Source organism: Furipterus horrens, unplaced genomic scaffold, assembly GCF_987537825.1.
Source record: "Furipterus horrens unplaced genomic scaffold, mFurHor1.1.pri manual_scaffold_4, whole genome shotgun sequence".
In the NCBI taxonomy this organism is placed as follows: Eukaryota; Metazoa; Chordata; class Mammalia; order Chiroptera; family Furipteridae; genus Furipterus; species Furipterus horrens.
In genome coordinates, this window is record NW_028327174.1 from 162269078 (window position 1) to 162285833 (window position 16756).

General features: G+C 39.7%; 1 protein-coding gene across 1 annotated transcript in view; it reads right to left on the minus strand.

Annotated features, from left to right (window-relative positions):
• The window catches only part of PRUNE2 (prune homolog 2 with BCH domain), a 260827-nt gene that overhangs the window by 184835 nt on the left and 59236 nt on the right, over positions 1 to 16756 (minus strand). Inside the window, exon 5 of the mRNA XM_090274188.1 lies at positions 10933 to 11085. Within this exon, the coding sequence (XP_090130314.1) occupies positions 10933 to 11085 (153 nt within the window). The remainder of the gene's footprint in view (positions 1 to 10932; positions 11086 to 16756) is intronic.

Sequence of the window (16756 nt, forward strand, 5' to 3'; positions counted from 1 at the left end):
ATATTCCAAAAGAAGATTCTTTAATGGCAGGACACTTATAGAGATGTGAGCAGGACTGAGAGAGAGAATAAAAGATGGTGAGCATCTATCCAGAGTTGGCAAAGGGACAGGGAAGGAAACAGCAGTCTGGACCTACATGAAACAGTGGTCTGGACCAGAGACTTAGCACCAAGTCAGGAAGGGAGCAGGGAAGGAATACCATAGCCTCGCTCTTCTTCCCTTGACCCCCATGTACCACATGTGGTTAACTCTTCCCATTGACCAAACCCACTGGAAGACAATAATCTTCAGGGAGCCCTGAAGGTTAAATACTCAGGAGTCAGCCTCTGGAGGCCCAGAGCAGACAAAGCAGAAAATGGAATGGGGGAAAGGTGGGCAAACAAAAACAATCATACCCATGCAACCTCGCCAAATAATACCTAATGAGGCCAAAATTTGGTTTCAGGCTGCATTTAGGTCAGTCCCTATGTTTTCTAGCATATTTATATTAAAAATGCACTTTATAAATGTGACCCATAAAACTGTGATAATTAAATTGTTCATCCTTATAATAGACTCTGGTATAGGAACTACCAAATTACTTAAATGATGGGAGGAATAATCTAGATGGTGAAATTATCCAGAACTGCATAGTTTTGGTCAGCTGACCAATGTAGTTCAATAAAGTCTACGGCCAAAAAATATGAAAGGGTCTGGCTTGACATTTAATAACCTCACCCTAGGTTATCATATCTTATTGAGAAGAAGACCCATAATAAAACCCAGTAAAGCACATACATCCTTCCCAAATGCTTGTTAAGACACTAGAGTAAAGTATTTGAGATTCTCTAAGATGGTGGAGGAGTAAGTGGAAGCTATACTAACCTCCTCCCAGGGCCAATCTGGAATTACAACTAAATTGTAGAGAAATCGCCCAGAATAATCAACTGAACACTAACTGGAAAGAAGCCTTATAACCATGGACAGACAGAAGAAACCACTTTACCACAACATGACTGGTAGGCAGTATGGAGGAAGCATGAGAGGGCTGGCTGGGCTCCCACGGGTGGCAGCTGAGGTGCCAGAGGGATATTTCAGAGGCCGAGAGGTTCCCCCTGAGAAGTGTGGGATCTAAACCCCAAGCTTGGGTCCCCAGCCTAGAGCACCAGTGCCAGAAAGGAACCCAGATAACATGAAGTTGGGAAAAGCAGCAGGGTTTCCATCTGCCAGGGAGAGACAGCTGGAGATGCAGAGCCTCTTAAAGGGCCAAAGCACAAAAATTTTTTTTGCACCCCTGGGTGGTGGCCAAGGGAGGGCAGAGTGGACTAGAGATGCTTGAGGAGAGTCTGGCATTGTTGGCTCTGGGGAGAAAACTGAAGGAACAGCTGACAGGATTGCTATGCTGAATTATTCCCCATACTGGAGGAGCCATTACTCTCAGGCAGAGCACTCCTTTCTGAATGGCATCAGCCTGACAGGAAGCAATACCCCTGCCCACAGGAATTACTCTGCTCCACCCTGTGTTTCATAAGCCAGGCTGCTAATTACAGTTTGATTAGATTAACAACTGATCAGTTTTACGGCTTATTAGTTTAACAACTAAGGTGGAAAATACAAAGAAGCCAAAATGGAAAGACAAAGAAACAGACCCCAAATGAAAGAACAAGTGAATTTTCCAGAACTAGATGAAATTGAGGTAAACAATTTATCAGATAGTTTAGAGTAATGATTATAAGGATACTCAAATACTCAACAGCATGAAAAAACACATAGAAACCACAAAAAAGGACCAGTCTGAAATAAAGAATGCAATATCTGATATATGTAATACAATGGAAGGAATAAACAGTAGGTTAGATGAAGCAAATGGATATAACTCTCCTAAACCTTTACTCACTCAACATAGGAACACCTAATATGTAAAACAAGTCTTAATGGACATAAGGGGGGAAATTGAGAGAAATACAGTCAGAGTTGGGAATTTTAACACCCCATTGACTTCAGTGGATAGATATTCCAGGCAGGAAATCAACAAGGAGACAGCAGCCTTAAATAGCACACTAGATCAAATGGATTTAATTGATATTTTTGGAGCATTTTACCCCAAAGCAGCAGACTATGCATACTTTTCAAGTGCACATGGAATGCTTTCTAGGATAGACCACTTGTTAGGACACAAAACAAGTCTCAATAAATTTAAGAAAACTGAAATCACATCAAGCATCTTCTCTGATCACAATGCTATGAAACTAGAAATCAGTCATGAGACGTATACTGAAAAACATGCAAAGACATGGAAACTAAATAACATGTTATTAAACAATGAAAGAGTCAACAACAAGATCAAGGAAGAAATCAAAAGATACATTGAAACAAATGAAAATGAGGACACAACAATCCAAAATCTGTGGGACACTGGGAAAGAAATCATAACAGGAAAATTCATAGCATTACATGCCTATCTCAAAAAAACAACAAAAAAAGCTCAAATAAATAATCTAACTTCATACTTAAAGGAACTTGAAAAAGAACAATAAACAAAGCCCAAAGTGAGTAGAAGGAAGGAAAGAATAAAGATCAGAGAAGAAACAAATGAAACAGAGTTTAAAAATGGATACAAAAGATCAATAAATCCAAGAACTGGTTTTTTGAAACGATAAACAAGATTGACAAATCCTTAACCAAACTCATCAAGAAAAAAGAGAAAGGACCCAAATACATAAGATCAGAAATGAAATAAGAGAAGTAACAATGGACACCAAAGAAAATACAAAGGACTTTAAAAAAATATTATGAACAATTATATGCCAACAAACTGGACAACCTGGATGAAACAAAACCATGAAGAATCAGAGAATCTAAATAGACAGATTACACATAATGAAATTGAAGCAGTAATAAAAAAAAAAAAACTCCTGACTTCTGGCCAAGATGGAAGCGTAGACAGACATGCTGCATCTCCCTCCACAACTAAGAAGGAATACAACTACTTCAAACCTAGAAACAACCAGAAGTTCCAGAAAATAAAACTGCATGGAAGTCCAGCAAATAAAGAAATAAAGAAGAAATACTCATCCAGACAGGTAGGAGGGGCGGAGCCGGGACAGAGAGGCTGTGGTGGTGGCAGCAGTGGGCCGGCAGAAAGCCGTTACACATTTTAAAAAGTCAGGAAGGACACCTGGGGAGCGTTCCCAGATCCGCACCAGACTGCAAAGCTCATGGTCCAGCACCGGAGAAAATCAAGCCTCATTGCTTCTGACTGTGCAGACCAGTGGGGGTTGGGGTGGAAGCAGAAACTGCTGGTCTCTCAGCAGAGTCCGCTTGTTTAAAGGGCCTCCATGGTCCTAGAACATCCGCAGACCCACCCACTCTGGGAATGACGGCCAGGGCAACAGCTAGAGAGGCGCCAGTCCCATACAGAAGTGGAAGAAGTGCCTGTAAAAGGGGTGAGTGCTGAGGAAGCGGCATTATTCCCTCTCAGATCTCTCCCCCACACAGCGCCACAAAATGGTGAAACGGGTCACCCTGGACTGATGAATCCTTAAGGCTCCACCACTTACAACATAACAGAAGCGACAGCTCTACCTGGGACACGGAGGCAAACAAACACAGAAGCCTGTTGGAATGAGGAGACAGAGACGTATGACCCAAAAGGGGAAATGGATCAAGTGTCCAGTGGGAGAACTAAGCGACAAGGAGATAGCCAACCTAACAGATGAGGAGACAGCCAACCTAACAGACGCCGAATTCAAAACACTGGTAATAAAGATGCTCACAGGCTTGACAGATATGCTTGAGTATGGCAAACGCATAAAAGAAGAAGTGACGGCTATGCTAAGTGAAACAAAGGAAAATCCACACAAAATCAATGGTGAAAGGAAAGAAACTGGGGTTCAAACCAATGATTTGGAACACAAGGAAGAAGAAAAAAATAGTCAACCAGTGCAGAATGAGGAAGCAAGAATTGAAAAAAATCAGGAAAACTTCCCAAATTTTGCGAAGGAGATGGATATACAGGTCCGGGAAGCACGGAGGGTCCTGGGCGAGCTGAGCCCAGAGGGGACCACTCCAGGATGCATCATGATTGAGATACCAAAGGTGAAAGATAAAGAGAGAGTCCTGGGGGCAGCAAGAGAGAGGTGGAGAGTTACCTACAGAGGATGTCTATAGGACTACCAGCTGATTTCTCAGAGGACACTTTGCAGGCAGGAAGGGACTGGCAAGCAGTATTTAATGTGATGAAAAGCAACCTATAACCAAGATTACTCTATCCAGCAAAGCTATCATTTGGAATGGAAAGGCAGATGAAGTGCTTCCCAGACAAGGTGAAGCTAAACGAGTTCATCATTACCAAGCCATTATTATATGAAATGTCAAAGGGACTTACTTAAGAAAAAGAAGATCAAAGCTATGAACATTAAAATGACAACAAACTCACAACTATCAACAACTGGGGACTTACTTAAGAAAAAGAAGATTAAAGCTATGAACATTAAAATGACAACAAACTCACAACTATCAACAACTGAATCTAAAAAATAAAAACAAAATCCAACTAAGCAAACCAGAGTAGGAAAAGAATCATTGGTATGAGGATCATTTGGAGGGTTATCAGCTGGGAGGAGGAAGGGGGAGAAATGGGGAAATGGTGCAGGGATTAAGAAGCATAGTTGGTTGGTACAAAATAAGACAGGAGGATGTTAAGAAAAATATAGGAAAGGGTAAAGTCAAAGAACTTATATTCAAGACCCATGGACATGAGCTAAGGGGGGTGGGATTGCTGGAGGGAAGGGGTTTCTGGGCAGAGGGGAGCAAAAGGGAAAAAAACTGGAACAACTGTAACAACATAATCAATAAAATATACTTAAAAACAAAACAAACAAACAAAAACTCCCAACAAAAGCCCTGGACAAGATGGCTTCACAGGTGAATTTTACCGAACATTCCAAGAAGAACTAAAACCTCTTATTCTCAAACTATTTCATAAAATTTAAAAAGAAGGAAGGTTCCCAAATTCATTTTATGAGGCCAGCATTATCCTAATTCCAAAACCAGATAAAGGCACTACGGAGAAAGAAAATATCCCTGACAAACATAGATACAAAAATCCTCAACAAAATATTAGCAAACCAAATACAGCAATGCATCAAAAAGATCATGCACCATGATCAAGTGCGATTTATTCTGGGAATGCAAGGTTGGTACAACATTCACAAATCAATAAATGTAATTCACCATATAAACAAAATGAAGGATAAAAACTACATATCAATAGATACAGAAAAAGCATTTGATAAAATCCAGCACCCATTTATGATAAAAATTCTCATCAAAGTGGGACTAGAGAGTGCATACGTCAACATAACAAAGGCCATATATGAGAAACCTATAGCCAACATCATACTCAGCAGGCAAAAACTACAAGCGCTCCCCTTAAGATTGGGAACAAGACAGGGATGTCTGCTTTCACCTCTCTTTTTCAACATAGTACTGAAAGTTCTAGCCACAGCAATCAGACAAGAAGAGGAAATCAAAGGCATCCAATTTGGAAAGGAAGAAGTTACACTATTTTTAGTTGCAAATGACATGATACTGTACACAGAGAACCCCAAAGATTCCACCAAGAAACTACTAGATCTGATAAATAAATTCAGCAAAATAGCAGGGTACAAAACAGAAATCAGTTGCATTTTTATATGCCAATAACAAACTAACAGAAAGGGAAATTAAGAAAATAATCCCATTCACAATTGCTTCAAAAAGAATAAAATACCTGGGAACAAACCTAACCAAGGATGTAAAAGACCTGTACTCGGAAAATTATAACACACTGAAGAAAGAAATTGGAGAAGATATATACCTTGTTCATGGACAGGAAGAATTAATATCATTAAAATGTTCATACTACCCAAAGCAATGTATAGATTCAATGCAATTCCTATGAAGATACCAGTGGCATATTACACAGAACTGGAACAATATTCCAAAAAGTTTTACGGAACCACAAAATACCCCAAATAGCCAGTGATCTTGAGAAAGAACAAAGTTGAAGGAATCACACTACCTAATGTCAAACTATACTACAAGGCTATAGTAATCAATACAGCCTGGTACTGGCATTAAAACAGATACATAGATGAATGGAACAGAATAGAGGGCCCAGAAATAAACCCACACTTTTATTGTCAATTAATATTCAACAGAGGAGGCAAGTACATACAATGGGCTAAAGATAGTTTATTCAATAAATGGTGTTGGGAAAATTTGACAGATATGTACAGAAAAATGAAACTAGACCACCTTCTTATATTATACACAAGAATAAATTCTAAATGGATCAAATACTTAAATGTTAGACCCGAAACCATAAGAACCCTAGAAGAAAACATAGGCAGCAAAACCTCGGACATTGCTTGTGAAAAATTTTTATTGGATGTATCTCCCCAGGCAAGGAAAACAAAATAAAAAAATAAACAAATGGAACTATATCAAACTAAAAAGGTTTTGCATAGCAAAGGAAATCATCAACACAATAAAAAGGCAACCCACAGAATGAGGGAACATATTTGCCAATACATCTGATATGGGGTTAATATACAAAATTTATAAAGTACTTACAAAGCTCAACACCAAAAGAACAAACAACCCAATTAAAAAATAGGCAAAGGACTTAAGTAGACCCTTCTCCAAAGAGGACATACAAATGGCCAATAGACATATGAAAAGATGCTCAATGTCACTAATCATCAGAGAAAAGCAAATTAAAACCACAATGAGATACCATCTTACACCTGTCAGAATGGCAATGATCAATAAACCCACAAGTGCTGGCGAGGTTGTTGTGAGAATGTGTACTGGTGCAGCCACTGTGGAAATCAGTATGGAGATAGCGTAAGAAATTAAATATGGATCTGCCTTTTGACCCAGCGATCCCACTTCTGGGAATATATCTGAAGGAACCCAAAATACTAAGTTGAAAGAACGTAAGCATCCCTATGTTCATTACAGCATTATTTACAATTGCCAAGATATAGAAGCAGCCCAGTGTTCATCCATAGATGAGTGGATAAAACAAGTATGGGATATTTACACACTGGAATTCTACTTGTCTGTAAAAAAAGAAAAAAGAAAATTTTACCCTTTGCAACAGTATGGATGGACCTGGAGAACACTAAGCTAAGTGAAATAAGCCAGTCAGAGGAAGACAAGTACCATATGATGTCATTCATATGTGGAATCTAATGAACAAAATGAGCAAAGAGGCAAAATAGAGAGACTCACAGACAGAGAGCAAGACAACAGCTATGGGGCTGGAGGTTAGGGGAAGGAGCGATCCAGCTAAAAGGAACAAGGACTCATGGACATGGACAACAGTGTGGTGATGTGATGTGTGTGTGTGTGTGTGTGTGTGTGTGTGGAGGGGGGCGCTCAGTTTAGGGGGATGAAAGATAATTGAAAGAAATACAATAAAAAAATACTGCACCAAAAAAATAAGTGAAGTCACTGCTCATCTGAGAAAATACTCGGGGTAGGGGACCCAGGCACTGACCTCACTGCCTGAAGACAGAGCCCAACAGAACTTGGAACCCCCTGCGTTCTAAAACTGCCCCTACCCGGCTCATTTGTTGGAGCATTTGACCTTGTACAGGATTTCTTCATGTTGCTTCCCTGTGTCCCGAGGCCATAGGCCCAAAAGAGGCAGTGGTGAAAACATATTTCGCCATGGCCGCAACTGGGTCCACATTCAACGCAGACAACTGTGGCCGTTTTCACTTCGAGACCCAGCGGTAACACAGGGTGGCCCAGGGCGGTTTGGTTCAGGCCAGGCCACCACTCTGGTCCCACATGAGCAGTCCTCTGTCCCCTCCCTTTGTGTGTGTGTGTGTGAGGGTGGTCATGTGGGGAGGGTCTGCCTAAATGGGAACAGGCTAGGGGGTGGGTCAGAATCCTAGAGGTCAAGGATGGCTGGGTGGACATGGCGTGTGGGTGACGCCCTCTGCCGGAGGTTGACCCCGAGCCCTGGAGGAGAATCCCCGCTGCCCTGGGCGGAGGTCTGTGCAGACACAGGGCTGGGCCACATCCGGGAGCAGAGGGCCCAGGGGGCAGAAGCAGCAGCAACTACGCGACTAGGGCCGGGCAGGGCTTGGGGCCACTGGGCCAGCAGCCGTCACTGTCACTACCGAGCTCCCCGCAGGTCACAGCGGAAGGGCAGCTGGTTGGCGCAGACCCCGCCCCGTGTCCACAGCGAGGGCCGGTGTGCCACACCTCCAAGGGCCGAAGCAGGCCCAAGGTGACTGTGGACCCCCGGGGGTCCGGGGACCCAGGCGCAGAGGGCGGCTGGAGAAGGACGCCACCCCCCCCCCGGAGCCGCCCGGGCTCCCGCCGGCTCACCATTTCCGACCACAGCCCGGAGCACGGTGCCCACGGCAAACACACGGGGCCGGGTGAGCTGGGGCCCGAGGAGGCAGAACCCAAGGGTGGGAAGGTGGGGGATGTGGGGGCGGCATAGGGGTGGAGGTTCATGCGACCTCAGGGGGGAGGGCGGTGCCAGACACACAGGGAGCACCCACAGAGGCTGGCCAGGAGCAAAGACCCAACTGCCCGCCGGGAGGACGTCCCGGGCTGGGTCCTGGGCTCTGGCTGTGCTCTGTCTCTGGGGGGCACATGGTAGTGCAAACATGTGGGTGATCATTGCTTCTCTCGCAACTCTGGCACCGGCACAGGAGGCAGAGCTGGCTCAGCTCCTGCGTCAATACTGCCATCCATCCCAAGGAGCTCCACACAGGGGCAGACCAGGAGGCCGCTGCAGACCTGGAGCAGGGGCTTCCCATCCAGCGGTCCTGCCGCCTCCAGAGGCCATTCCAGCTGCAGCCCTCAAGCTAGGGCTGGCCTGGGCAGCATCTGCTGGCCTGGCTGGGGCCCCCCTACCCATGCCTGAGGAGCCGCTCCTCCCTCCAACCTGCCCTGGTTCCTGCCACAGAGTCCTGGTGGGCCCTGGGAGATGCCTCAGGGCCAGCTCTAGAGCCGCCTGTTTTACCTTCCTTCTATGACCTGCTTCTCTTAGTTGCTTTCATTTTCCTGTTTTTCTCTTCTTCTGCATGGACTGGCTTGGTTTTTTATTTCTTTATGTTTATTATTTGGAATTCTTTTGGGGTTTTTTCTTGTATTCATTTCTTTTTCTTGTTTTAACTTTCCTTTGCCCATGGTGTAATAAATTTTAAATAATAAAAAGTTATTTTTTGTGTTTTAAATCTCTGTCATTCCTGAGCATGACGTCTATTCATGATGCTGTGCAGACATCACCGCCGCTCTCTAGTTGCAGGACGCTCCATCACCCCTAAGAGAAACCCTGCACCAGATCTACTCACTCCCCACTCCTCCTGCCCCTGGGAACCCTTGATCTGCTCTCTGTCTCTGTTCCTTGACCTAGTCTGGAAGTTTCTTATCAATGCAATCTTACAATAGGTACCTTTTTGTGTCCACTCATATTTTGTTTGTTTTTATCTGAAACAGCATTTTGATGATCTCAAAGGGAAATTCCAGACATATTAGTGATCAGAGGTTTAAAAAAAAAAATGTCCTTTTAGCAAGTGTGTCGATAATCTTGTGGTAGAGACCATTGTGCTAAGTGTGACCCCAGGGCCAGGAGCCGTCAAGACTATTCCAAAAAATTCCACATGGGGGAAGACTCCCAAGCTCCTTTTACCAGGCCAGCATTATCTTAATACTAAAACCAAGCAAAATGATAATGGAAAAAGAATAAAATACAGATTAAAAAAAGAAGAAGAAAGGAAAGACACTAGAGTCGACCGACCACTTGCCCTCCTCCCAATTTAGAACATGGTCAATTTCCGCAGTCTGGGGAAACTGAAAGGTACTAAATATTTTTCTTTGTCTTGAAGATTGAAAGGTTGTAATCCATCTTACTGTGGTGTAAAATGATTTATAGAATGCATTGTAACATTAAAAATTTGGCTTAGTTTTAAAGATGGATAACAAAATGCATACCATCATGCAGCTATACATACCCACATACCCACAACAGGTGTGGCAGATGCCCAGTGCCCCACCCACACTGGCCATTGCAGTGAGACCCAGCATGATGCTCAACCTCCAGCACCTGCATCTCCTTTCCCGAGGGCTTTCTCTGGCCACCAGAGGCTACTTTGGGGGAATTAGCCCCAGGGACTGGGCAACCATCAATATTCCAGTGGTATACTGAAAATGTTAAACAACCAGCAACAAAAGTGGATTTGTAGTATTTGTCAATTTCTCTGGTGTCAATACAACTACAGTGAATAATCCCATGGTGCCAACCTAAACTCAACAAACCCACAGAATTGATGAAATTTTAAAATCAGCTCCTGGAGCATGGGTTAACAAGTTCCTACACCAGTGCGCTCCTCAGGTGGGATAACACTGGGGTGCAATTTTACACTCTTTCCCAGAGTTCCCTAGTTGGATGAAGGCCTGATCACCCGTGGAGCCAACCTGATTAATAAAGCACTCCAGCCCCTCTCAGTACTTTCTGGGGTCACCTCTCAAATAAACTGCTTTGTTTCAGGCTCTGCCCCTCGGGGATTCTAATTTAATGGAGGAAGCTATGCACCTTAAAGATAGGTTCTGTGGGTTTAACTCCTGGCCTGGCCACCTGCCAGCTATGTGTGTGACGATGGAAAAGCAGAGACATCTCTCTGTGCTTCAGCTCTCTCCTGGAAATTGGGGATAATAATAGCACCTGACAGGGTTGTTGTGCAGAAGCAGTGAGATAATCCATGCAAAGTTATACCAGCAGACCCTTGTGTATGTTAGGCACACCATGGACTGTAGCTATTTATTATTTTTATTATTATAAAACAATTGATCCAGGAAATTCACTGAGTTGACAACATTCCATACCACAAAGTAGCCTAACTCTGGAGCTGCAGCAGGACGCGGGGGACAGTCACTCACCCTGAGCACTGAATTGGCTCTTCTTAAGTACGTTGATAATGTCCTCTCTTGGAGGTAAGCTAGGGAATTTTTCTTCCAGGATAGATAGAATTTCCTCCTGCTTCTGTGAGATCTTCTCCGATTCCATGGTCATGTACTTGAAAAGGATGCTACCTAAAAGGCATGAATAAAAACAATCTTAAACTTTCCAGCCAAGCCAGGAAGGAGGCCAGGAAAAGAAATGCTTTCTGGCCCTTCGATCAATGCTGCCACTTCTAGTGTCTTGCCCGGATCGGGGGTCTTTACAGTGTAGCATCCAAGAGGTAATTTATAGAAAATCCTTCAGATACCATCTGCCCTGCTTCATATTCTCCAGGTATTAATCTCTGCAACTTAACTGACCAATGCCCACTCTATGGCTCAGAATTTATGGGTAGAGGAACAAAATGTACAGCTTTCCTCAACACTGCGCAAACACAAAAATGATAAATGTTGGTTTTCAATGATTTCAGAATGGAAGTTAATGGTAAGCTATTTAAAAATATTGAGTGTTATTTAATATTTCCCTTCAATATTGCCTTTAAGAGACTACTGAGACTGTTCCCGTTCGTCACATTACTGATGTCATGCATGAACTTCCTTTGAACAACTAAATGACTGCATAATCCCACTATCAGCAGCCAAGGAATCTGACAAGATGGTGAGCCTCGAGACCACCCTCAACCTTCCAGGGACCACACAGAGTTTTAGAGTTATTAATTGTTATCTAATTATAAAGATTTGCAAGCTGGTTCTAATCACAGGTTTCAATCACAAAGTATTTTGCCAATACGAATAACCAACCTCTCACCAACTCCTGGAATTTCTGTGCATAATCTCACCTTGAAAGAGAGGAGTTGTCACCTGTTACGCTGCTACAGATAAACTGACACACAAATTTTCAATATAAAGAGGATAAGAAATGTCACTGGGGAAATGCACAGTGCTCTGAATCTAGGCCAGAATTTAGGAGTCAGAACAGGTTTCCCAGAGAGAGTTAACCTAAGCTGAGACTTGAACAGTAATTAGGGACTTAAGGTGAAGGCAAGGTAAGAGGGAGATCATGTGCAAAGGTATTTATGTGGGAGAGGGTTTGGCCAGTCCAAAGAATGGAAAGCAATTAATTAGAGCTAAATAGTATGATTTAGCGGGGAAAATATTGAAAAAGTAGGTTGGAGGGGTTGACAGGGGCCAGGTCATAAAGGGCCTTGCAAGTCCCTTCCAAGGGCCTTAACGTTTGCCTTTTATATTGAAGGGGAAACAGGGAGTCATTAAAGAGTTTTAAGCAGGGAGAGGTAACATTCTCAAATTTATGTTTTATAAGAATCGCTCTGGCTACCATGTAGAGAATGAATTAGATAAGGCATAGCAGGAGAATTGGAAGGCTGTTTTATCTGAAAACTAAGGAAGGAACAGTCAGCATACAGAAAATTGAACAGATTCAGGACAAATTATCATGTAGTGGGGAGTAGCCAACTGGATTCTAAATATACCCTTTACTCTAACAATTTCTGACATAAAATCCAAAACATTTTTTTCTCTTGTTCTGTGTTATTTATTTCTTAAGTTAGAGTATACATCAAATCCAGCCAGAAGTATACTGGGCACATAACTGTGCCCCTGGTTACCAGGCAAGCCCTAGCTGGTGTGGTTCAGTTGGGCATTGTCCTGTAAAGTGAAAGGTTGCTGGTTCAGTCCTGGCCGGGCTCATGTTGGGGCGCATATGGAAGACAACCACTCTGTTTTTCTCTATGTTTCTCTCCCTTTCTCCTTCCTTTCCCCTCTCTCAATAAGCAACAAACAAACAAACAAATAAATAATTACCAGGCATAAAAATATTGTGACTAAGTAACTGGAAACTCCAGAGGAAAACACTCATGAGGAAAAAAGTGGAAATAGAACTAGAGGAAATTTTTTTAAAGTAGCTGGAGAATTACAGTAGAGAACTAGAATCTATAAATAAAATATTCAAAAGAAATTTTAAAACTAAATTTAATAACAATTTGCAAACTCAAAAAATGTGTTTAAGAACAGATTAGACACACTGAGGAAATGATTATGAACTGAAAAATACTGTCAGAAGAAAATAGCTATACTGAAGCATGGGGAGAAAAAGCGATGAAACATATAGAGAAGAGCAGAAGAGACACAGGGGACATAAAGAAAAGGTGTGACATATCTGTAACAGGAGAAGCCTTTGGAGATGGGAGAGAATGGGACTGAGATAACATCTGAAAAGGCCATGGACATTCATTTTTCAGAATTAATGAAAATACTATTCTAATATTTAAGATAAACTATGAACCCAAAGCAGGATAAATGCAAAGAACAACACCTTAAGGCACATGACAATAAAACTGTTAAAATTACAGAGAAAAAAATAATTTAAATTAATTAGAGGGAAAAAATGACATATTATTGTCAAGGAAAATACAATAAAACTGAGAGCTGATCTCATTTAAAATTATAAAAGTCAGAAGATAATGGAACTGTATATTCAGTGTACTGATGTAAAATAATTGCTCAGTTAGAATTCTATGCTAAGTGAAAACATTAAAAAATGAAAGCAAAATAAAGATATATTCAGAAATATAAACTGAAAGTATTTGTCATAAGATCCACACTAAAAGAAATAGTAAAGGCATAGGAAAATTATTACAGATGGCAGCAAAGAAATGCAGAAAGGAAAGAAAAATATTCTAGAGTGTAAATACGTGGAAAAAATAAATGGTGTATAAAACAATCTGTGGAGTTTAAAATATACGTATAATTAAAATATTTTTCATTGTTAACAAATTACAGAGATGACTAAGTAGAGATAAATTGTCCCAAGGCTCTTTGATTGTCAGGGAAGTGGTTAAAATATCAACTTAAATGAGATATTTAATTGTATGTTATACTTTTTATTATAACTACTAAAAGATTTTTTTTTTAAGAATCATTACTAACAAGCTAATGGGAGGAACTTTGATAGCAAAAATACTTATTTTATATAAAGAAATGAAAGGGAAATAATGTGAGGTAAGTAGAAAACAAGTAGCAAAATTATAAATTTAAACTCAAATATAAGAGAATTACATTAAATAAAGAGACTAGTATTTAGTGGGTATAGAGTTTCAGTGTTGCAAAATGAAAAAGTTCTGGAGATCTGTTGCATGACAATGTGAGTATACTTAACACTACTGAACTGTATAATTAAAATGGTTAAGATGGTAATTTTAATTTTATGGGGTTTTTACCAAAATAAAAAAGACAAAGTATTTCAACTTGAAGACAAAATTATCAAACTGAATTTTAGAAACTATAATATACTGTTTACAAAGCAAACACCTTAAATATAATAATATTTAAAGATTGAAACTAAAATGATATAAAAGATATAAACTTGATATAAAACACTAATATCAAAGTAAAGTGTAAGACAAGAATAATTACTTGAAATTAAGAGAAATATGTCATTATTATTAAAGGGACAGCCCTTGGGGAGATATACTAATCCTAAATTTATGTTTTTTAATAACATAACTTCTAAATATATAAAGCAAAAATGGACAAAACTGAATGAAGAAAGATAAACACAGAGTCACAGTGGGAAATGTTAACATATCTCTTTCACCGACTCTAAGAACCAGTAGAAAAATATCTGTAAAGATGTAAAATACTTGAGCAACATCAGTAATAAACTTGACTTAATTCACATATATTGAACATAGTTATCAACAATGACAGACTAGACTTTCTTTTTTAGCACAAATGAAACATTTACTCAAATTGACCACCTGTTGAGGCATAAGTCAAATCTTAAGAAATTCAAAGCATTGCAATCAGAGTTATATTCTATGACCACCATAAAAAGTCTGAAAATCATAATACAAAAACTAGAAAATTCCCAAATGTTTGAAAATTAAACAATGCACTTCCAAATAACTCATGGTAACAGAAGAAAACATCACGATGTAATAGAATATATTTTAATTGAATGAGAAAGAAAATATTACACTTGGACTTGTAGAATGCAATTACAGCTGTGTTCTGAGGAAATTTTATATCCTAAAATGCATAAGATGGTAAAAGAAAACCCAGAAAACTTAACTAAAAAATGTAGAAGGGAAAATATAATAAAGATGAGAACAAAACTTAAAGGCATAGGAAACAAACACATATAAAGAAAGTTAATAAAACCAAAAGTTGACTCCTTGAAAAGACTATTCATGGAGTTTTGAAGACTGTCAAGAAAAAAAGAAAAGACCAAGAGAAGACATAATTTATTAATCTTAGGAATAAAAGCAGGGACATACTACAGGTTCTACTGACATTAAAAGTAAAACTTTATTTTAGTAGATTTTAAAATTTAGAGGAAGTGAACACTTCTGGAACAATTTAACTTGCCAAAACTGGAAGGAAGAAATTAAAAATCTAGATGGTTCTATTTTTGTTTAAAAATGAATCCACAGTTTAATATCTACAGTCCCAAATACTTAAGAAAGAAATACACTAACTTTACACAAATTTCTCCAAAGAATAAAAAGAACACTTCCTGTCTTCCTTCCTGAATCTACAATAATCTTGACACTGATACTCAATAGGGACATTACAATAAAGAGGAATCAGAGGCAAACCTCTCATAAATACAGATTTAAAAAAATTTTTTTAAACTAGTCCCAAATCAAATTAGCAATATATAACAGGATATTATAGTCACCAGGTAGGGAATTTCCTAAAAATCAAAGGACAAATTAACATTCAAAAATTAATCAATATAACTGGCTCTATTAATAGAATAAAAGAGAAAAAAGGATGATCACCTGAACAGATATTAACAATACAAATACTTGATAAAAGCCCAGATTTAATCATTATATAAAATCTCTGCCAAGTGGAAATAGAAGACAACTTCCTTATTTTGCTGAAGGGCATTTATAAAAACCAAATACAGAAAGCAAACATTATATTTAATTGTGAAGTATTGAAAGACTTCCACCTCAAATCTGGAAGGAGACAAGGATGCCTGCTATGACTCTTTTAATTCACAATGCAGTAAGGCAAATAAAAAAAGTAAAAAGTATATATAAGTAAAGGGGGAAAAAGGAATTAAAATATCTTTCCTCATAGATGATGTGTTTGTGCCTATAAAGAAAGTCCACAAATGAGCTTAAAATAGTAAGTTTAGCAAGGTTGTTGGATTTAAGTTTAATAATACAAAATCTGTTTATCTATAAATAATAACAATAAGAAAATCAAATTTAGAAATTAAAAAAACTGTAAGTATCAAAAATATAAGGTACTTAGAAATAAAAAATGTGACTGGCTTACAGTCAAATCAAGGATCCAATTTCTTTCACTTGAAGATCTTAATTTTAAAATGCATGATATAGAAAAGGAGTACTCAGAAGCTAATCTAACAGGTACTGTACTAAACCGAATCCTACAGAATAATTCAATGAAAAGAGGCTGACGCCGTTTATGAAGTGTGACTTGACAATCAGAAAGGAGATATACTGACACAAGTGGGAAAAAATAATAAGCATCCAAAAGATGGTCACCATACTGAGTTATTTCTAGTTTGTAAGAAAGGCCTTGGCCCAACTTTAGCCAAGGGATTCATCTATAGATTTTTTTTCCCCATCACATTAGAGACCCATTCAGCTACATACTTAGCTACATATCAGAATCAGGATAAACAGTAGCCAAAGGCACCTCTTTGCAAAATAAAACCTATTTTTGTAGTAAGTTGATGTAACCTCCAGGAAATTCAGCAGAATTCAAAAACTACTTAAATCCATACATGTAATGTACCCGACAGTGT